This window comes from Salmo salar, unplaced genomic scaffold (genome assembly GCF_965601325.2).
Source record: "Salmo salar unplaced genomic scaffold, fSalSal1 ptg000525l, whole genome shotgun sequence".
Classification (NCBI taxonomy): Eukaryota; Metazoa; Chordata; class Actinopteri; order Salmoniformes; family Salmonidae; genus Salmo; species Salmo salar.
Window position 1 is genome coordinate 539,016 of NW_027675410.1, and position 19,976 is coordinate 558,991.

At 47.6% G+C, this 19,976-nt stretch overlaps 1 protein-coding gene across 1 annotated transcript in view; it reads left to right on the top strand.

Moving 5' to 3' along the window:
* The first annotated feature begins 3,058 nt into the window (after window positions 1-3,058).
* The window catches only part of LOC145876251 (anoctamin-1), a 58,836-nt gene continuing 41,918 nt past the window's right edge, over window positions 3,059-19,976 (top strand). The window contains exons 1-4 of the mRNA XM_082972037.1: window positions 3,059-3,481; window positions 4,626-4,670; window positions 7,548-7,943; window positions 18,727-18,825. Coding sequence (XP_082828163.1) covers window positions 3,059-3,481; window positions 4,626-4,670; window positions 7,548-7,943; window positions 18,727-18,825 — 963 coding nt within the window. The remainder of the gene's footprint in view (window positions 3,482-4,625; window positions 4,671-7,547; window positions 7,944-18,726; window positions 18,826-19,976) is intronic.

Below are 19,976 nucleotides of genomic sequence, written 5' to 3' on the forward strand. Positions count from 1 at the left end.
CCCTGTTGTGGAAATATATATGACCCTGCTGTGGTAGGATATATGGCCCTGCTGTGGTAGGATATATGGCCCTGCTGTGGTAGGATATATGGCCCTGCTGTGGTAGGATATATGGCCCTGCTGTGGTAGGATATATGGCCCTGCTGTGGTAGGATATATAGCCCTGCTGTGGTAGGATATATGGCCCTGCTGTGGTAGGATATATGGCCCTGCTGTGGTAGGATATATGGCCCTGCTGTGGTAGGGTGTATGGTCCTGCTGTGGTAGGATAATTGGCCCTGCTGTGGTAGGATATATGGCCCTGCTGTGGTAGGATAAATGGCCCTGCTGTGGTAGGATATATGGCCCTGCTGTGGTAGGATAATATGGCCCTGCTGTGGTAGGATATATGGCCCTGCTGTGGTAGGATATATGGCCCTGCTGTGGTAGGATATATGGCCCTGCTGTGGAAGGATATATGGCCCTTCTGTGGTAGGATCATATGGCCCTGTTGTGGTAGGATATATGGCCCTGCTGTGGCAGGATATATGGCCCTGCTGTGGTAGGATATATGACCCTGCTGTGGTAGGATATATGACCCTGCTGTGTGTTCCATAATGTGGTATGATATATGACCCTGCTGTGGGTTCCATAATGTGGTAGGATATATGACCCTGCTGTGGTAGGATATATGACCCTGCTGTGGGTTCCATAATGTGGTATGATATATGACCCTGCTGTGGGTTCCATAATGTGGTATGATATATGGCCCTGCTGTGGGTTCCATAATGTGGTAGGATATATGACCCTGCTGTGGTAGGATATATGACCCTGCTGTGTGTTCCATAATGTGGTATGATATATGACCCTGCTGTGTGGTCCATAATGTGGTAGGATATATGACCCTGGGGTGTGTATTGGATAATGTGGTGTGTGTATTGGATAATGTGGTGTGTATTGGATAATGTGGTGTGTGTATTGGATAATGTGGTGTGTATTGGATAATGTGGTGTGTATTGGATAATGTGGTGTGTATTATATAATGTGGTGTGTATTGGATAATGTGGTGTGTATTGGATAATGTAGTGTGTATTGGATAATGTGGTGTATTGGATAATGTGGTGTGTATTGGATAATGTGGTGTGTGTATTGGATAATGTGGTGTGTATTGGATAATGTGGTGTGTATTGGATAATGTGGTGTGTGTTGGATAATGTGGTGTGTGTTGGATAATGTGGTGTGTATTGGATAATGTGGTGTGTATTGTATAATGATGTGTGTGTTGGATAATGTGGTGTGTGTATTGGATAATGGGTGTGTATTGGATAATGTGGTGTGTATTGGATAATGTGGTGTGTGTTGGATAATGCTGTGTATTGGATAATGTGGTGTGTATTGGATAATGTGGTGTGTATTGGATAATGTGGTGTGTATTATATAATGTGGTGTGTATTGGATAATGTGGTGTGTATTGGATAATGTAGTGTGTATTGGATAATGTGGTGTATTGGATAATGTGGTGTGTATTGGATAATGTGGTGTGTGTATTGGATAATGTGGTGTGTATTGGATAATGTGGTGTGTATTATATAATGTGGTGTATTGGATAATGTGGTGTGTATTGGATAATGTGGTGTGTGTATTGGATAATGCGGTGTGTATTGGATAATGTGGTGTGTATTGGATAATGTGGTGTGTATTATATAATGTGGTGTGTATTGGATATATAATGTAGTGTGTATTGGATAATGTGGTATATTGGATAATATGGAGTGTATTGGATAATGTGGTGTGTGTATTGGATAATGTGGTGTGTATTGGATAATGTGGTGTGTATTGGATAATGTGGTGTGTATTGGATAATGTGGTGTGTGTTGGATAATGTGGTGTGTATTGGATAATGTGGTGTGTATTGTATAATGATGTGTGTGTTGGATAATGTGGTGTGTGTATTGGATAATGGGTGTGTATTGGATAATGTGGTGTGTATTGGATAATGTGGTGTGTATTGGATAATGCTGTGTGTGTTGGATAATGCTGTGTATTGGATAATGGGTGTGTATTGGATAATGTGGTGTGTATTGGATAATGTGGTGTGTATTGCATAATGTGGTGTGTGTTGGATAATGCTGTGTATTGGATAATGTGGTGTGTATTAGATAATGTGGTGTGTGTATTGGATAATGTGGTGTGTATTGGATAATGTGGTGTGTGTATTGGATAATGTGGTGTGTATTGGATAATGTGGTGTGTATTGGATAATGATGTTTGTATTGGATAATGTGGTGTATTGGATAATGTGGTGTGTGTATTGGATAATGTGGTGTGTGTATTGGATAATGTGGTGAGTATTGGATAATGTGGTGTGTATTGGATAATGTGGTGTGTGTTGGATAATGTGGTGTGTGTTGGATAATGTGGTGTGTATTGGATAATATGGTGTGTATTGTATAATGATGTGTGTGTTGGATAATGTGGTGTGTGTATTGGATAATGGGTGTGTATTGGATAATGTGGTGTGTATTGGATAATGTGGTGTGTGTTGGATAATGCTGTGTATTGGATAATGTGGTGTGTATTGGATAATGTGGTGTGTATTGGATAATGTGGTGTGTATTGGATAATGTGGTGTGTATTGGATAATGTGGTGTATTGGATAATGTGGTGTGTGTATTGGATAATGTGGTGTGTATTGGATAATGTGGTGTCTATTGGATAATGTGGTGTGTGTTGGATAATGTGGTGTATTGGATAATGTGGTGTGTATTGGATAATGTGGTGTGTGTATTGGATAATGTGGTGTGTATTGGATAATGTGGTGTGTATTGGATAATGATGTGTGTATTGGATAATGATGTGTGTATTGGATAATGTGGTGTGTATTGGATCATGTGGTGTGTGTTGGATAATGCTGTGTATTGGATAATGGGTGTGTATTGGATAATGTGGTGTGTATTGGATAATGTGGTGTGTATTGGATAATGTGGTGTGTATTATATAATGTGGTGTGTATTGGATAATGTGGTGTGTATTGGATAATGTGGTGTGTATTGGTTAATGTGGTGTGTATTGGATAATGATGTGTGTGTCTGCAGGAACATGGAGTGGCTGCAGGGTGGCCACAGCTGTCAGTGAGTCATCATCCATCCACAGTGATGCCCTGTTCGACCCGGGGCCTGGTCTGGACCGGGACATCTCTCTGGGCTCTACAGGGCCTGGTCTGGGTCTGGACCGGGACATCTATCTGGGCTCTACAGGTCCTGGTCTGGACCGGGACATCTCTCTGGGCTCTACAGGGCCTGGTCTGGACCGGGACATCTCTCTGGGCTCTACAGGGCCTGGTCTGGGTCGGGACATCTATCTGGGCTCTACAGGTCCTGGTCTGGGTCGGGACATCTCTCTGGGCTCTACAGGTCCTGGTCTGGACCGGGACATCTCTCTGGGCTCTACAGGGCCTGGTCTGGGTCTGGACATAGACTCCCTACAGGAGCGGACACACACAGTAAGGACATAATTTAGGAGCAGTGCTTGACTCAGACAGAAAAAAAGTTGTCAGAGGCATATATATATATATATGTGTGTGTGTGTGTGTGTGTGTGTGTGTGTGTGTGTGTGTGTGTATGTGTGTGTGTGTGTGTATGTGTGTGTGTGTGTGTGTGTATGTGTGTGTGTATGTGTGTGTGTGTGTGCGTGTGTGTGTGTGTGTGTGTTTTAAATCAACAATCAGATGATTTCAGCGGAACAGTTTGAACGGTCTTTATTATACTGAATACCTTTCTGACTAACCGTGTTGGAGAGACATTACAACTAAATAGCTGAACTATAAAATGTATTTCATTTTGCCACAGTGTCGCGTTTCAGCCCGCCAGGTGTGTTGATACACGGAACTGAACGTTTCTACGGCTACGCGCTCAGGGAAGGAACACGGCAAGCGCGGTCATGTATGAAGAATGAACACGTACAAGAGGCGTGGATAAATACTTTTAATATAGAATAAACACCAACAAGACGCGAGGATACATTATGTTCATTATTTTAAAAGGTCGTAGTATTTTTTTTTCGGGTCTTATTTTAATGAAAAACAACAATTTATTAAAATGCGTTCTTTCGTGCGTGACAGTGCTTTCCACTTTAATTCCCTGAGCGCGTCGCCGTAGAAACCATCAGTATCACTTCACCTGAGAGACCGTTTGTTCCCACTGGTCCCCTTGTTACCTGTAATTTATCAGGGAGCGTCGACCAATCAACGCACCTGGGTGAACATGAGTTGGACGCGTGTGCCAAACTCCCGAGGACGCGCGCCGTCAGAATCAACAGACGGATGAATAGACGGAGCCTGTAGCTCACAGACACGCAGACCAATTAACTCACGGGGAACCCAGGTAGAATACCGTTTAATGGGTATCTAGATGAAACGTGTGTGTGTGTGTGGGTCATAGCCTACTAATCTTGAGTACGCTGCCAAGTGAGAGACGCGTCGCTTTGCTTCCCCCCCCCAACATTTTTTTTTTTGACGGATTACCGAGATGCGCGTGTTGTTGATAATAATGATGAGTTCCGCGCGTACAGCTGCTGCAACTATTCCGTTATTATTCTCCTCCCGGTTTAACGACACCGTTCCTTTATTCTCCTGTCTGTGTTTGTAGCGCTACAGAATGCATCATCAATACGGCAGCCAAGACAAGATTCCGGTAAGTAACTCCGCAAACGGTTGACTTTCTGCTAACGGTTGATTCTGCTCCTGCGTTTTGTTTGTTGTGACATGCCAAATCCTTTCTCAGTACGTACGTTTTTGTAAAACTTTTCATGTGAACTGAAAACATGTTTTTGTTCTTAAAGAGTATTTTATGTCGCCTGGCTGGTTATTACTGTAGAGATTGTCCTCCGTTTATGCTGACAAGGACACCTCTCATCTGAAAGGTCTTGCTGAATTATTTAACCCTACATTACCAGCCTTGATATAACCTCATCAGTGGCCTCCAACCCTGGTCCTGTGGAGATACAGGGTGGTCATCAGTGGTCTCCAACCCTGGTCCTGTGGAGATACAGGGTGGTCATCAGTGATCTCCAACCCTGGTCCTGTGGAGATACAGGGTGGTCATCAGTGATCTCCAACCCTGGTCCTGTGGAGATACAGGGTGGTCATCAGTGGCCTCCAACCCTGGTCCTGTGGAGATACAGGGTGGTCATCAGTGGTCTCCAACCCTGGTCCTGTGGAGATACAGGGTGGTCATCAGTGGTCTCCAACCCTGGTCCTGTGGAGATACAGGGTGGTCATCAGTGATCTCCAACCCTGGTCCTGTGGAGATACAGGGTGGTCATCAGTGATCTCCAACCCTGGTCCTGTGGAGATACAGCGTGGTCATCACTGGCCTCCAACCCTGGTCCTGTGGAGATACAGGGCCTGGTCATCAGTGGTCTCCAACCCTGGTCCTGTGCGGGGAGTGCAGGCTTTTTGTTCCAGCCCAGCACTAACACCTGATTGCACAAATCAAGCCGATGAGTTGATTTGTTGAATCGTGTGTGTGTGTATTCAGATAGAAATAGATTATGTAGAACAGCTGTCTCTTATGTAGAATAGGGTGTCAGGTCTATATACAGGACCAGTCAACAGTTTGGACACACCTGCTCATTCCAGGGTTTTTCTGTATTTTTATACTTTTCTCTACATTGTTGAATAACAGTGAAGACAAAAACAATGAAGTAACACAAATGGAATCATGTAGAAACCCAACGAGCGTTTTAAACAAATCAACATATATTTCAGAATCTTCAAAGTAGCCACCCTTTGCCTTGGTGACAGCTTTGCACATGTTTGGAATTCTCTCAACCAGCTTCATGAGGTAGTCACCTGGAATGCATTTCAATTAACAGGTGTGCATTGTTAAAAGTTAATGTTTGAGCCAATCAGTTGTGTTGTGACAAGGTAGGGGTGGTATACAGAAGATAGCCCTATTTGGTAAAATACCAAGTCCATATTATGGAAAGAACAGCTCAAATAATCAACGAGAAATGACAGTCCATCACTTTTAGACATGAAGGTCAGTTAATCCGGAACATTTCAAGAACTTTGAACTTTTCTTCAAGTGCAGTTGCAAAAACTATCAAGTGCTATGATGAAACTGGCTCTCATGAGGACCGCCACAGGAAAGGAAGACCCAGAGTTACCTCTGCTGCAGAGGATAAGTTTGTTAGTTAACTGCACCTCAGATTGCAGCCCAAATAAATGCTTCAGAGTTCAAGTAACAGACACATCTCAACATCAACTGTTCAGAGGAGACTGTGTGAATCAGACCTTCATGGTTGAATTGCTGCTAAGAAACCACTACTAAAGGACACCAATAATAAGAAGAGACTTGCTTGGGCCAAGAAACACGAGTAATGGACATTAGACCGGTGGAAATCTGTCCTTTGGTCTGATGAGTCCAAATCTGAGATTTTTGGTTCCAACCGCCGTGTCGTTGTGAGACGCAGAGTAGGTGAACGGATGATCTCCTCGTGTGGTTCCCACCGTGAAGCATGGAGGAGGAGGTGTGATGGTGTGTTGGGGGGATGCTTTGCTGGTAACACTGTCTGTGATATTTTTAGAATTCAAGGCACACTTAACCAGCATGGCTACCACAGCATTCTGCAGCGATACGCCATCCCATCTGGTCTGCGCTTAGTCCCACTATCATTTGTTTTTCACTGGACAATGACCCAACACACCTCCAGGCTGTGTAGGGCCTATTTGACCAGTGATGGAGTGCTGCATCAGATGATCTGGCTTCCACAATCACCAGACCTCAACCCAATTGAGATGGTTTGGGATGAGTTGGACCGCAGAGTGAAGAAAAAGCAGCCAACAAGTGCTCAGCATATGTGGGAACTCCTTCAAGACTGTTGGAGAAGCATTCCAGGTGAAGCTGGTTGAGAGAAGGCCTAGAACGTGCAAAGCTGTCATCGTGGCAAAGGGTGGCTACTTTGAAGAAATCAAATATTTTGATTTGTTTAAACACTTATTTTGGTTATTACATGATTCCATGTTATTTCATAGTTTTGATGTCTTTACTATTATTCTACAATGTAGAAAATATAAAACATTAAAAAAAACCTTGAATGAGTAGGTTTGTCAACTTTTGACTGGTGCTGTATAGCTTCTGCAACGTTCAATAAAGTTGATTTGCTATTCACCCTCCTCTCCTCCAGGGTGGGGGCGTTGGGCCAGCAGGTTAGGGTGTTAGTTAGTTACTGACCAGTCCCCTGTCTGGCTCCTCTCCTCCAGGGTGGGGGCGTTGGGCCAGCAGGTTAGGGTGTTAGTTAGTTACTGACCAGTCCCCTGTCTGGCTCCTCTCCTCCAGGGTGGGGGCGTTGGGCCAGCAGGTTAGGGTGTTAGTTAGTTACTGACCAGTCCCCTGTCTGGCTCCTCTCCTCCAGGGTGGGGGCGTTGGGCCAGCAGGTTAGGGTGTTAGTTAGTTACTGACCAGTCCCCTGTCTGGCTCCTCTCCTCCAGGGTGGGGGCGTTGGGCCAGCAGGTTAGGGTGTTAGTTAGTTACTGACCAGTCCCCTGTCTGGCTCCTCTCCTCCAGGGTGGGGGTGTTGGTCCAGCGGCCCCCCAGGATGGCCAAAGGTCTTGTCAGTTCTTCTCCGACGGCCGGAGGAAAGTGGACTATGTTCTGGTTTTCTACCAACGCAAACAGATCTCTGTGAGGGGCGGCGACCGTCTGCACCGTCTCTCCGCCCCTCCACACCCTCCTCATCGCCTCTCCGTCGTCTCCAACGGTAGCTCCCCCCCCTCCGGCCCCGTGGGGGGTTTGGGATGTGTTGCCGGGCAGCGGAGTGCGGGGGACGGGGAGGTGTGTGTGGACCTGGGCGTGGCCGTGGAATTAGAGGCGAACCCAGCTGACGGAGAGATGGTGCTGATCAGGGAGGAGTTTGAGGCCAGGCTACTGGAGGCGGGGCTTGAGATGGAGAGAGACACAGAGGTGAGAGACCAACCGGTGTGTGTGTTTGTGAGGGCTGTGTGTGTGTTTGTGAGCGCTGTGTGTGTGTGTGTGTGTGTGTGTGTGAGCGCTGTGTGTGTGAGCGGTGTGTGTGTGAGCGCTGTGTGTGTGAGCGGTGTGTGTGTCAGCGCTGTGTGTGTGAGCGCTGTGTGTGTGTGAGCGCTGTGTGTGTGTGTGTGAGCGCTGTGTGTGTGTGAGCGCTGTGTGTGTGTGAGCGCTGTGCGTGTGTGTGTGATAGCTGTGCGTGTGTGTGTGAGCGCTGTGCGTGTGTTTGTGAGCGCTGTGCGTGTGTTTGTGAGCGCTGTGCGTGTGTTTGTGAGCGCTGTGCGTGTGTTTGTGAGCGCTGTGCGTGTGTTTGTGAGCGCTGTGCGTGTGTGTGAGCGCTGTGTGTGTGTGTGTGTGTGTGTGTGTGTGTGAGCGCTGTGTGTGTGTGTGTGTGTGTGTTTGTGAGCGCTGTGTGTGTGTGTGAGCGCTGTGTGTGAGCGCTGTGTGTGTGTGTGTGAGCGCTGTGTGTGTGAGCGCTGTGTGTGTGTGTTTGTGAGCGCTGTGTGTGTGTGTTTGTGAGCGCTGTGTGTGTGTTTGTGAGCGCTGTGTGTGAGCGCTGTGTGTGTGTGTGTGAGCGCTGTGTGTGTGTGTGTGAGCGCTGTGTGTGTGTGTGTGTGAGCGCTGTGTGTGTGTGTGTGTGTTGTGTGTGTGTGAGCGCTGTGTGTGTGTTAGTGAGCGCTGTGTGAGTATGCGCTGTGTGTGTGAGCGCTGTGTATGTGTGTGTGAGCGCTGTGTATGTGTGTGTGAGCGCTGTGTGTGTGTGTGTGAGCGCTGTGTGTGTGTGTGTGTGAGCGCTGTGTGTGTGTGTGTGTGAGCGCTGTGTGTGTGTGAGCGCTGTGTGTGTGTGTGTGTGAGTGAGCGCTGTGTGTGTGTGTGTGTGAGTGAGCGCTGTGTGTGTGTGTGTGTGAGTGAGCGCTGTGTGTGTGTGTGAGCGCTGTGTGTGTGTGTGTGTGAGAGCGCTGTGTGTGTGTGTGTGTGTGTGTGTGTGTGTGTGTGTGTGTGTGTGTGTGTGAGAGCGCTGTGTGTGTGTGTGTGTGAGAGCACTGTGTGTGTGTGTGTGTGTGTGTGTGTGTGTGTGTGTGTGTGTGTGTGAGCGCTGTGTGTGTGTGTGTGTGTGTGTGTTCCAACCGCCGTGTCTTGAGAGTGGTAACATTGGAATAAAACCCAGCTCTGATGAATGATCATACTGGAAAGTGGAATAAAACCCAGCTCTGATGAATGAACATACTGGAGAGTGGAATAAAACCCAGCCCTGATGAATGAAAATACTGGAGAGTGGAATAAAACCCAGCTCTGAAGAATAAACATACTGGAGAGTGGTAACATTGGAATAAAACCCAGCCCTGATGAATAAACATACTGGAGAGTGGAATAAAACCCAGCCCTGATGAATAAACATACTGGAGAGGGGTAACATTGGAATAAAACCCAGCCCTGAAGAATAAACCTACTTGAAAGTGGAATAAAACTCAGCTCTGATGAATGAACATACTGGAGAGTGGAATAAAACCCAGCCCTGAAGAATAAACATACTGGAGAGTGGAATAAAACCCAGCTCTGATGAATGAACATACTGGAGAGTGGAATAAAACCCAGCTCTGATGAATGAACATACTGGACAGTGGAATAAAACCCAGCTCTGATGAATGAACATACTGGAGAGTGGAATAAAACCCAGCCCTGATGAATGAACATACTGGAGAGTGGAATAAAACCCAGCTCTGATGAATAAACATACTGGAGAGTGGAATAAAACCCAGCCCTGATGAATGAACATACTGGAGAGTGGAATAAAACCCAGCTCTGATGAATAAACCTACTGGAGAGTGGTAACATTGGAATAAAACCCAGCTCTGATGAATGAACATACTGGAGAGTGGAATAAAACCCAGCTCTGATGAATAAACATACTGGAGAGTGGTAACATTGGAATAAAACCCAGCTGAATAAACATGGGTGGTGTGGCGGGCGGGGTTTAGTGGTGGGCGGGATTGGGGGGTAGGGTTGGCGGGGTTGGGTGGTGGTGGGCGGGGTTGAGCTGCTGTAAGGCTATATTAGGGATGTTCCTACCTGTTGGTTCCTATCCCCTGTCCTCCTGGTATTAAACTATGGTTCCTACCTGTTGGTTCCCATCCCCTGTCCTCCTCCTGGTATTGAACTATGGTTCCTACCTGTTGGTTCCCATCCCCTGTCCTCCTGGTATTAAACTATGGTTCCTACCTGTTGGTTCCCATCCCCTGTCCTCCTCCTGGTATTAAACTATGGTTCCTACCTGTTGGTTCCTATCCCCTGTCCTCCTCCTGGTATTAAACTATGGTTCCTACCTGTTGGTTCCTATCCCCTGTCCTCCTCCTGGTATTAAACTATGGTTCCTACCTGTTGGTTCCCATCCCCTGTCCTCCTGGTATTAAACTATGGTTCCTACCTGTTGGTTCCTATCCCCTGTCCTCCTCCTGGTATTAAACTATGGTTCCTACCTGTTGGTTCCCATCCCCTGTCCTCCTGGTATTAAACTATGGTTCCTACCTGTTGGTTCCCATCCCCTGTCCTCCTCCTGGTATTAAACTATGGTTCCTACCTGTTGGTTCCCATCCCCTGTCCTCCTGGTATTAAACTATGGTTCCTACCTGTTGGTTCCTATCCCCTGTCCTCCTCCTGGTATTAAACTATGGTTCCTACCTGTTGGTTCCCACCCCCTGTCCTCCTCCTGGTATTAAACTATGGTTCCTACCTGTTGGTTCCTATCCCCTGTCCTCCTCCTGGTATTAAACTATGGTTCCTACCTGTTGGTTCCCACCCCCTGTCCTCCTCCTGGTATTAAACTATGGTTCCTACCTGTTGGTTCCTATCCCCTGTCCTCCTCCTGGTATTAAACTATGGTTCCTACCTGTTGGTTCCCATCCCCTGTCCTCCTGGTATTAAACTATGGTTCCTACCTGTTGGTTCCCACCCCCTGTCCTCCTCCTGGTATTAAACTATGGTTCCTACCTGTTGGTTCCTATCCCCTGTCCTCCTGGTATTAAACTATGGTTCCTACCTGTTGGTTCCCATCCCCTGTCCTCCTCCTGGTATTAAACTATGGTTCCTACCTGTTGGTTCCTATCCCCTGTCCTCCTCCTGGTATTAAACTATGGTTCCTACCTGTTGGTTCCCATCCCCTGTCCTCCTGGTATTAAACTATGGTTCCTACCTGTTGGTTCCTATCCCCTGTCCTCCTCCTGGTATTAAACTATGGTTCCTACCTGTTGGTTCCTATCCCCTGTCCTCCTCCTGGTATTAAACTATGGTTCCTACCTGTTGGTTCCCATCCCCTGTCCTCCTCCTGGTATTAAACTATGGTTCCTACCTGTTGGTTCCCATCCCCTGTCCTCCTCCTGGTATTAAACTATGGTTCCTACCTGTTGGTTCCCATCCCCTGTCCTCCTCCTGGTATTAAACTATGGTTCCTACCTGTTGGTTCCTATCCCCTGTCCTCCTCCTGGTATTAAACTATGGTTCCTACCTGTTGGTTCCCATCCCCTGTCCTCCTCCTGGTATTAAACTATGGTTCCTACCTGTTGGTTCCCATCCCCTGTCCTCCTCCTGGTATTAAACTATGGTTCCTACCTGTTGGTTCCTATCCCCTGTCCTCCTCCTGGTATTAAACTATGGTTCCTACCTGTTGGTTCCTATCCCCTGTCCTCCTGGTATTAAACTATGGTTCCTACCTGTTGGTTCCCATCCCCTGTCCTCCTCCTGGTATTAAACTATGGTTCCTACCTGTTGGTTCCCATCCCCTGTCCTCCTCCTGGTATTAAACTATGGTTCCTACCTGTTGGTTCCCATCCCCTGTCCTCCTCCTGGTATTAAACTATGGTTCCTACCTGTTGGTTCCTATCCCCTGTCCTCCTGGTATTAAACTATGGTTCCTACCTGTTGGTTCCTATCCCCTGTCCTCCTCCTGGTATTAAACTATGGTTCCTACCTGTTGGTTCCCATCCCCTGTCCTCCTGGTATTAAACTATGGTTCCTACCTGTTGGTTCCTATCCCCTGTCCTCCTGGTATTAAACTATGGTTCCTACCTGTTGGTTCCCATCCCCTGTCCTCCTCCTGGTATTAAACTATGGTTCCTACCTGTTGGTTCCCATCCCCTGTCCTCCTCCTGGTATTAAACTATGGTTCCTACCTGTTGGTTCCTATCCCCTGTCCTCCTCCTGGTATTAAACTATGGTTCCTACCTGTTGGTTCCTATCCCCTGTCCTCCTCCTGGTATTAAACTATGGTTCCTACCTGTTGGTTCCCATCCCCTGTCCTCCTCCTGGTATTAAACTATGGTTCCTACCTGTTGGTTCCTATCCCCTGTCCTCCTGGTATTAAACTATGGTTCCTACCTGTTGGTTCCCATCCCCTGTCCTCCTCCTGGTATTAAACTATGGTTCCTACCTGTTGGTTCCTATCCCCTGTCCTCCTCCTGGTATTAAACTATGGTTCCTACCTGTTGGTTCCCATCCCCTGTCCTCCTCCTGGTATTAAACTATGGTTCCTACCTGTTGGTTCCCATCCCCTGTCCTCCTCCTGGTATTAAACTATGGTTCCTACCTGTTGGTTCCTATCCCCTGTCCTCCTGGTATTAAACTATGGTTCCTACCTGTTGGTTCCCATCCCCTGTCCTCCTGGTATTAAACTATGGTTCCTACCTGTTGGTTCCTATCCCCTGTCCTCCTCCTGGTATTAAACTATGGTTCCTACCTGTTGGTTCCCATCCCCTGTCCTCCTCCTGGTATTAAACTATGGTTCCTACCTGTTGGTTCCTATCCCCCGTCCTCCTGGTATTAAACTATGGTTCCTACCTGTTGGTTCCCATCCCCTGTCCTCCTCCTGGTATTAAACTATGGTTCCTACCTGTTGGTTCCCATCCCCTGTCCTCCTCCTGGTATTAAACTATGGTTCCTACCTGTTGGTTCCCATCCCCTGTCCTCCTCCTGGTATTAAACTATGGTTCCTACCTGTTGGTTCCCATCCCCTGTCCTCCTGGTATTAAACTATGGTTCCTACCTGTTGGTTCCCATCCCCTGTCCTCCTCCTGGTATTAAACTATGGTTCCTACCTGTTGGTTCCTATCCCCTGTCCTCCTCCTGGTATTAAACTATGGTTCCTACCTGTTGGTTCCTATCCCCTGTCCTCCTCCTGGTATTAAACTATGGTTCCTACCTGTTGGTTCCCACCCCCTGTCCTCCTCCTGGTATTAAACTATGGTTCCTACCTGTTGGTTCCTATCCCCTGTCCTCCTCCTGGTATTAAACTATGGTTCCTACCTGTTGGTTCCCATCCCCTGTCCTCCTGGTATTAAACTATGGTTCCTACCTGTTGGTTCCCACCCCCTGTCCTCCTCCTGGTATTAAACTATGGTTCCTACCTGTTGGTTCCTATCCCCTGTCCTCCTGGTATTAAACTATGGTTCCTACCTGTTGGTTCCCATCCCCTGTCCTCCTCCTGGTATTAAACTATGGTTCCTACCTGTTGGTTCCTATCCCCTGTCCTCCTCCTGGTATTAAACTATGGTTCCTACCTGTTGGTTCCCATCCCCTGTCCTCCTGGTATTAAACTATGGTTCCTACCTGTTGGTTCCTATCCCCTGTCCTCCTCCTGGTATTAAACTATGGTTCCTACCTGTTGGTTCCTATCCCCTGTCCTCCTCCTGGTATTAAACTATGGTTCCTACCTGTTGGTTCCCATCCCCTGTCCTCCTCCTGGTATTAAACTATGGTTCCTACCTGTTGGTTCCCATCCCCTGTCCTCCTCCTGGTATTAAACTATGGTTCCTACCTGTTGGTTCCCATCCCCTGTCCTCCTCCTGGTATTAAACTATGGTTCCTACCTGTTGGTTCCTATCCCCTGTCCTCCTCCTGGTATTAAACTATGGTTCCTACCTGTTGGTTCCCATCCCCTGTCCTCCTCCTGGTATTAAACTATGGTTCCTACCTGTTGGTTCCCATCCCCTGTCCTCCTCCTGGTATTAAACTATGGTTCCTACCTGTTGGTTCCTATCCCCTGTCCTCCTCCTGGTATTAAACTATGGTTCCTACCTGTTGGTTCCTATCCCCTGTCCTCCTGGTATTAAACTATGGTTCCTACCTGTTGGTTCCCATCCCCTGTCCTCCTCCTGGTATTAAACTATGGTTCCTACCTGTTGGTTCCCATCCCCTGTCCTCCTCCTGGTATTAAACTATGGTTCCTACCTGTTGGTTCCCATCCCCTGTCCTCCTCCTGGTATTAAACTATGGTTCCTACCTGTTGGTTCCTATCCCCTGTCCTCCTGGTATTAAACTATGGTTCCTACCTGTTGGTTCCTATCCCCTGTCCTCCTCCTGGTATTAAACTATGGTTCCTACCTGTTGGTTCCCATCCCCTGTCCTCCTGGTATTAAACTATGGTTCCTACCTGTTGGTTCCTATCCCCTGTCCTCCTGGTATTAAACTATGGTTCCTACCTGTTGGTTCCCATCCCCTGTCCTCCTCCTGGTATTAAACTATGGTTCCTACCTGTTGGTTCCCATCCCCTGTCCTCCTCCTGGTATTAAACTATGGTTCCTACCTGTTGGTTCCTATCCCCTGTCCTCCTCCTGGTATTAAACTATGGTTCCTACCTGTTGGTTCCTATCCCCTGTCCTCCTCCTGGTATTAAACTATGGTTCCTACCTGTTGGTTCCCATCCCCTGTCCTCCTCCTGGTATTAAACTATGGTTCCTACCTGTTGGTTCCTATCCCCTGTCCTCCTGGTATTAAACTATGGTTCCTACCTGTTGGTTCCCATCCCCTGTCCTCCTCCTGGTATTAAACTATGGTTCCTACCTGTTGGTTCCCATCCCCTGTCCTCCTCCTGGTATTAAACTATGGTTCCTATCTGTTGGTTCCTATCCCCTGTCCTCCTGGTATTAAACTATGGTTCCTACCTGTTGGTTCCCATCCCCTGTCCTCCTCCTGGTATTAAACTATGGTTCCTACCTGTTGGTTCCCATCCCCTGTCCTCCTCCTGGTATTAAACTATGGTTCCTACCTGTTGGTTCCTATCCCCTGTCCTCCTGGTATTAAACTATGGTTCCTACCTGTTGGTTCCCATCCCCTGTCCTCCTGGTATTAAACTATGGTTCCTACCTGTTGGTTCCTATCCCCTGTCCTCCTCCTGGTATTAAACTATGGTTCCTACCTGTTGGTTCCCATCCCCTGTCCTCCTCCTGGTATTAAACTATGGTTCCTACCTGTTGGTTCCTATCCCCCGTCCTCCTGGTATTAAACTATGGTTCCTACCTGTTGGTTCCCATCCCCTGTCCTCCTCCTGGTATTAAACTATGGTTCCTACCTGTTGGTTCCCATCCCCTGTCCTCCTCCTGGTATTAAACTATGGTTCCTACCTGTTGGTTCCCATCCCCTGTCCTCCTCCTGGTATTAAACTATGGTTCCTACCTGTTGGTTCCCATCCCCTGTCCTCCTGGTATTAAACTATGGTTCCTACCTGTTGGTTCCCATCCCCTGTCCTCCTCCTGGTATTAAACTATGGTTCCTACCTGTTGGTTCCTATCCCCTGTCCTCCTCCTGGTATTAAACTATGGTTCCTACCTGTTGGTTCCTATCCCCTGTCCTCCTCCTGGTATTAAACTATGGTTCCTACCTGTTGGTTCCTATCCCCTGTCCTCCTTGTATTAAACTATGGTTCCTACCTGTTGGTTCCTATCCCCTGTCCTCCTGGTATTAAACTATGGTTCCTACCTGTTGGTTCCCATCCCCTGTCCTCCTGGTATTAAACTATGGTTCCTACCTGTTGGTTCCCATCCCCTGTCCTCCTCCTGGTATTAAACTATGGTTCCTACCTGTTGGTTCCCATCCCCTGTCCTCCTCCTGGTATTAAACTATGGTTCCTACCTGTTGGTTCCCATCCCCTGTCCTCCTCCTGGTATTAAACTATGGTTCCTACCTGTTGGTTCCTATCCCCTGTCCTCCTCCTGGTATTAAACTATGGTTCCTACCTGTTGGTTCCTATCCCCTGTCCTCCTGGTATTAAACTATGGTTCCTACCTGTTGGTTCCCATCCCCTGTCCTCCTCCTGGTATTAAACTATGGTTCCTACCTGTTGGTTCCCATCCCCTGTCCTCCTGGTATTAAACTATGGTTCCTACCTGTTGGTTCCTATCCCCTGTCCTCCTCCTGGTATTAAACTATGGTTCCTACCTGTTGGTTCCCATCCCCTGTCCTCCTCCTGGTATTAAACTATGGTTCCTACCTGTTGGTTCCTATCCCCTGTCCTCCTCCTGGTATTAAACTATGGTTCCTACCTGTTGGTTCCTATCCCCTGTCCTCCTCCTGGTATTAAACTATGGTTCCTACCTGTTGGTTCCTATCCCCTGTCCTCCTCCTGGTATTAAACTATGGTTCCTACCTGTTGGTTCCTATCCCCTGTCCTCCTGGTATTAAACTATGGTTCCTACCTGTTGGTTCCCATCCCCTGTCCTCCTGGTATTAAACTATGGTTCCTACCTGTTGGTTCCTATCCCCTGTCCTCCTGGTATTAAACTATGGTTCCTACCTGTTGGTTCCCATCCCCTGTCCTCCTCCTGGTATTAAACTATGGTTCCTACCTGTTGGTTCCCATCCCCTGTCCTCCTCCTGGTATTAAACTATGGTTCCTACCTGTTGGTTCCCATCCCCTGTCCTCCTGGTATTAAACTATGGTTCCTACCTGTTGGTTCCTATCCCCTGTCCTCCTGGTATTAAACTATGGTTCCTACCTGTTGGTTCCTATCCCCTGTCCTCCTCCTGGTATTAAACTATGGTTCCTACCTGTTGGTTCCCATCCCCTGTCCTCCTCCTGGTATTAAACTATGGTTCCTACCTGTTGGTTCCCATCCCCTGTCCTCCTGGTATTAAACTATGGTTCCTACCTGTTGGTTCCCATCCCCTGTCCTCCTGGTATTAAACTATGGTTCCTACCTGTTGGTTCCTATCCCCTGTCCTCCTGGTATTAAACTATGGTTCCTACCTGTTGGTTCCTATCCCCTGTCCTCCTCCTGGTATTAAACTATGGTTCCTACCTGTTGGTTCCCATCCCCTGTCCTCCTCCTGGTATTAAACTATGGTTCCTACCTGTTGGTTCCTATCCCCTGTCCTCCTCCTGGTATTAAACTATGGTTCCTACCTGTTGGTTCCCATCCCCTGTCCTCCTCCTGGTATTAAACTATGGTTCCTACCTGTTGGTTCCCATCCCCTGTCCTCCTCCTGGTATTAAACTATGGTTCCTACCTGTTGGTTCCTATCCCCTGTCCTCCTCCTGGTATTAAACTATGGTTCCTACCTGTTGGTTCCCATCCCCTGTCCTCCTGGTATTAAACTATGGTTCCTACCTGTTGGTTCCTATCCCCTGTCCTCCTGGTATTAAACTATGGTTCCTACCTGTTGGTTCCCACCCCCTGTCCTCCTCCTGGTATTAAACTATGGTTCCTACCTGTTGGTTCCTATCCCCTGTCCTCCTGGTATTAAACTATGGTTCCTACCTGTTGGTTCCCATCCCCTGTCCTCCTGGTATTAAACTATGGTTCCTACCTGTTGGTTCCTATCCCCTGTCCTCCTCCTGGTATTAAACTATGGTTCCTACCTGTTGGTTCCTATCCCCTGTCCTCCTCCTGGTATTAAACTATGGTTCCTACCTGTTGGTTCCTATCCCCTGTCCTCCTCCTGGTATTAAACTATGGTTCCTACCTGTTGGTTCCCATCCCCTGTCCTCCTCCTGGTATTAAACTATGGTTCCTACCTGTTGGTTCCTATCCCCTGTCCTCCTCCTGGTATTAAACTATGGTTCCTACCTGTTGGTTCCCATCCCCTGTCCTCCTGGTATTAAACTATGGTTCCTACCTGTTGGTTCCCATCCCCTGTCCTCCTCCTGGTATTAAACTATGGTTCCTACCTGTTGGTTCCCATCCCCTGTCCTCCTGGTATTAAACTATGGTTCCTACCTGTTGGTTCCCATCCCCTGTCCTCCTGGTATTAAACTATGGTTCCTACCTGTTGGTTCCCATCCCCTGTCCTCCTCCTGGTATTAAACTATGGTTCCTACCTGTTGGTTCCTATCCCCTGTCCTCCTCCTGGTATTAAACTATGGTTCCTACCTGTTGGTTCCCACCCCCTGTCCTCCTCCTGGTATTAAACTATGGTTCCTACCTGTTGGTTCCCATCCCCTGTCCTCCTCCTGGTATTAAACTATGGTTCCTACCTGTTGGTTCCTATCCCCTGTCCTCCTCCTGGTATTAAACTATGGTTCCTACCTGTTGGTTCCTATCCCCTGTCCTCCTGGTATTAAACTATGGTTCCTACCTGTTGGTTCCTATCCCCTGTCCTCCTCCTGGTATTAAACTATGGTTCCTACCTGTTGGTTCCTATCCCCTGTCCTCCTGGTATTAAACTATGGTTCCTACCTGTTGGTTCCCATCCCCTGTCCTCCTCCTGGTATTAAACTATGGTTCCTACCTGTTGGTTCCTATCCCCTGTCCTCCTCCTGGTATTAAACTATGGTTCCTACCTGTTGGTTCCTATCCCCTGTCCTCCTCCTGGTATTAAACTATGGTTCCTACCTGTTGGTTCCTATCCCCTGTCCTCCTCCTGGTATTAAACTATGGTTCCTACCTGTTGGTTCCCATCCCCTGTCCTCCTGGTATTAAACTATGGTTCCTATCTGTTGGTTCCTCTCCCCCAGGTCAGGGTCTACGGGCCCAGCTTCACGAGACTCCATGTCCCCTGGCCGGTCCTGAGCAGAGAGGCAGAGTTCCTCAAGATCAAAGTCCCCACTAAGAAGGTGAGACCTCCACCGCTTCACAGCCGTGTGTGTGTGTGTGTGTGTGTGTGTGTGTGTGTGTGGTGTGTGTGTGTGTGTGTGTGTTCTGTGTGTGTGTGGTGTGTGGTGTGTGGTGTGTGTGTGTGTGTGTGTGTGTGGTGTGTGTCTGTGTGTGTGTGTGTGTGTCTGTGTGTACTCCCCCTAAACACAAACAGGGGGTTCATCTCGGTGTTTCCCTGCAGCGTTTATTTAATTCATTTTTTTTTTTAACTCATCCATTGTTGTTGCTTTGTTTATAGTAGTTTAACAGTCTTTAATGTTGCATCAGATTACCCATCAGGCAACAGTAGAGCCACATGAAGACACGGTGGATTATTATCCTACTTGGATTACATTTCCTGGTACCTGAAACATTATGTGAATCAATCACACTACAGCAGTCAAAGGGGGGACCAACTCCATATTAATGACCATGATTTTGCAATGTGTCCACATACTTTTGGTCAAGTAGTGTATGTGGACACCTGCTCGTTGTAAATCTCATTCCGAAATCATGGGCATTAATATGGAGTTGATCCCCCCCTTTGGTGCTATAACAGCCTCCTCTCTTCTGGGAAGGCTTTCCACTAGATGTTGGAACATTGCTACTATAACAGCCTCCACTCTTCTGGGAAGGCTTTCCACTAGATGTTGGAACATTGCTGCTATAACAGCCTCCACTCTTCTGGGAAGGCTTTCCACTAGATGTTGGATCATTGCTGTTATAACAGCCTCCACTCTTCTGGGAAGGCTTTCCACTAGATGTTTGTACATTGCTGCTATAACAGCCTCCACTCTTCTGGGAAGGCTTTCCACTAGATGTTGGAACATTGCTGTTGTAACAGCCTCCACTCTTCTGGGAAGGCTTTCCACTAGATGTTGGATCATTGCTGCTATAACAGCCTCCTCTCTATCCTTTGCCATTTGCTGTTTTCTTATTTTATTTTGATTACTACTGCACAATGAGTTGCCTCTGAGGACATGTTTCTGAATCCCCAGCCCCTGCTGCAGTGGGAGGGAGACACAGTATATGAGCCACAGCAGGTGCCTCTATTAACCTGTCTGTCTGTCTCCCTGTCTCCCTGCCTGTCTCCCTGCCTGTCTCCCTGCCTGTCTCCCTGCCTGTCTCCCTG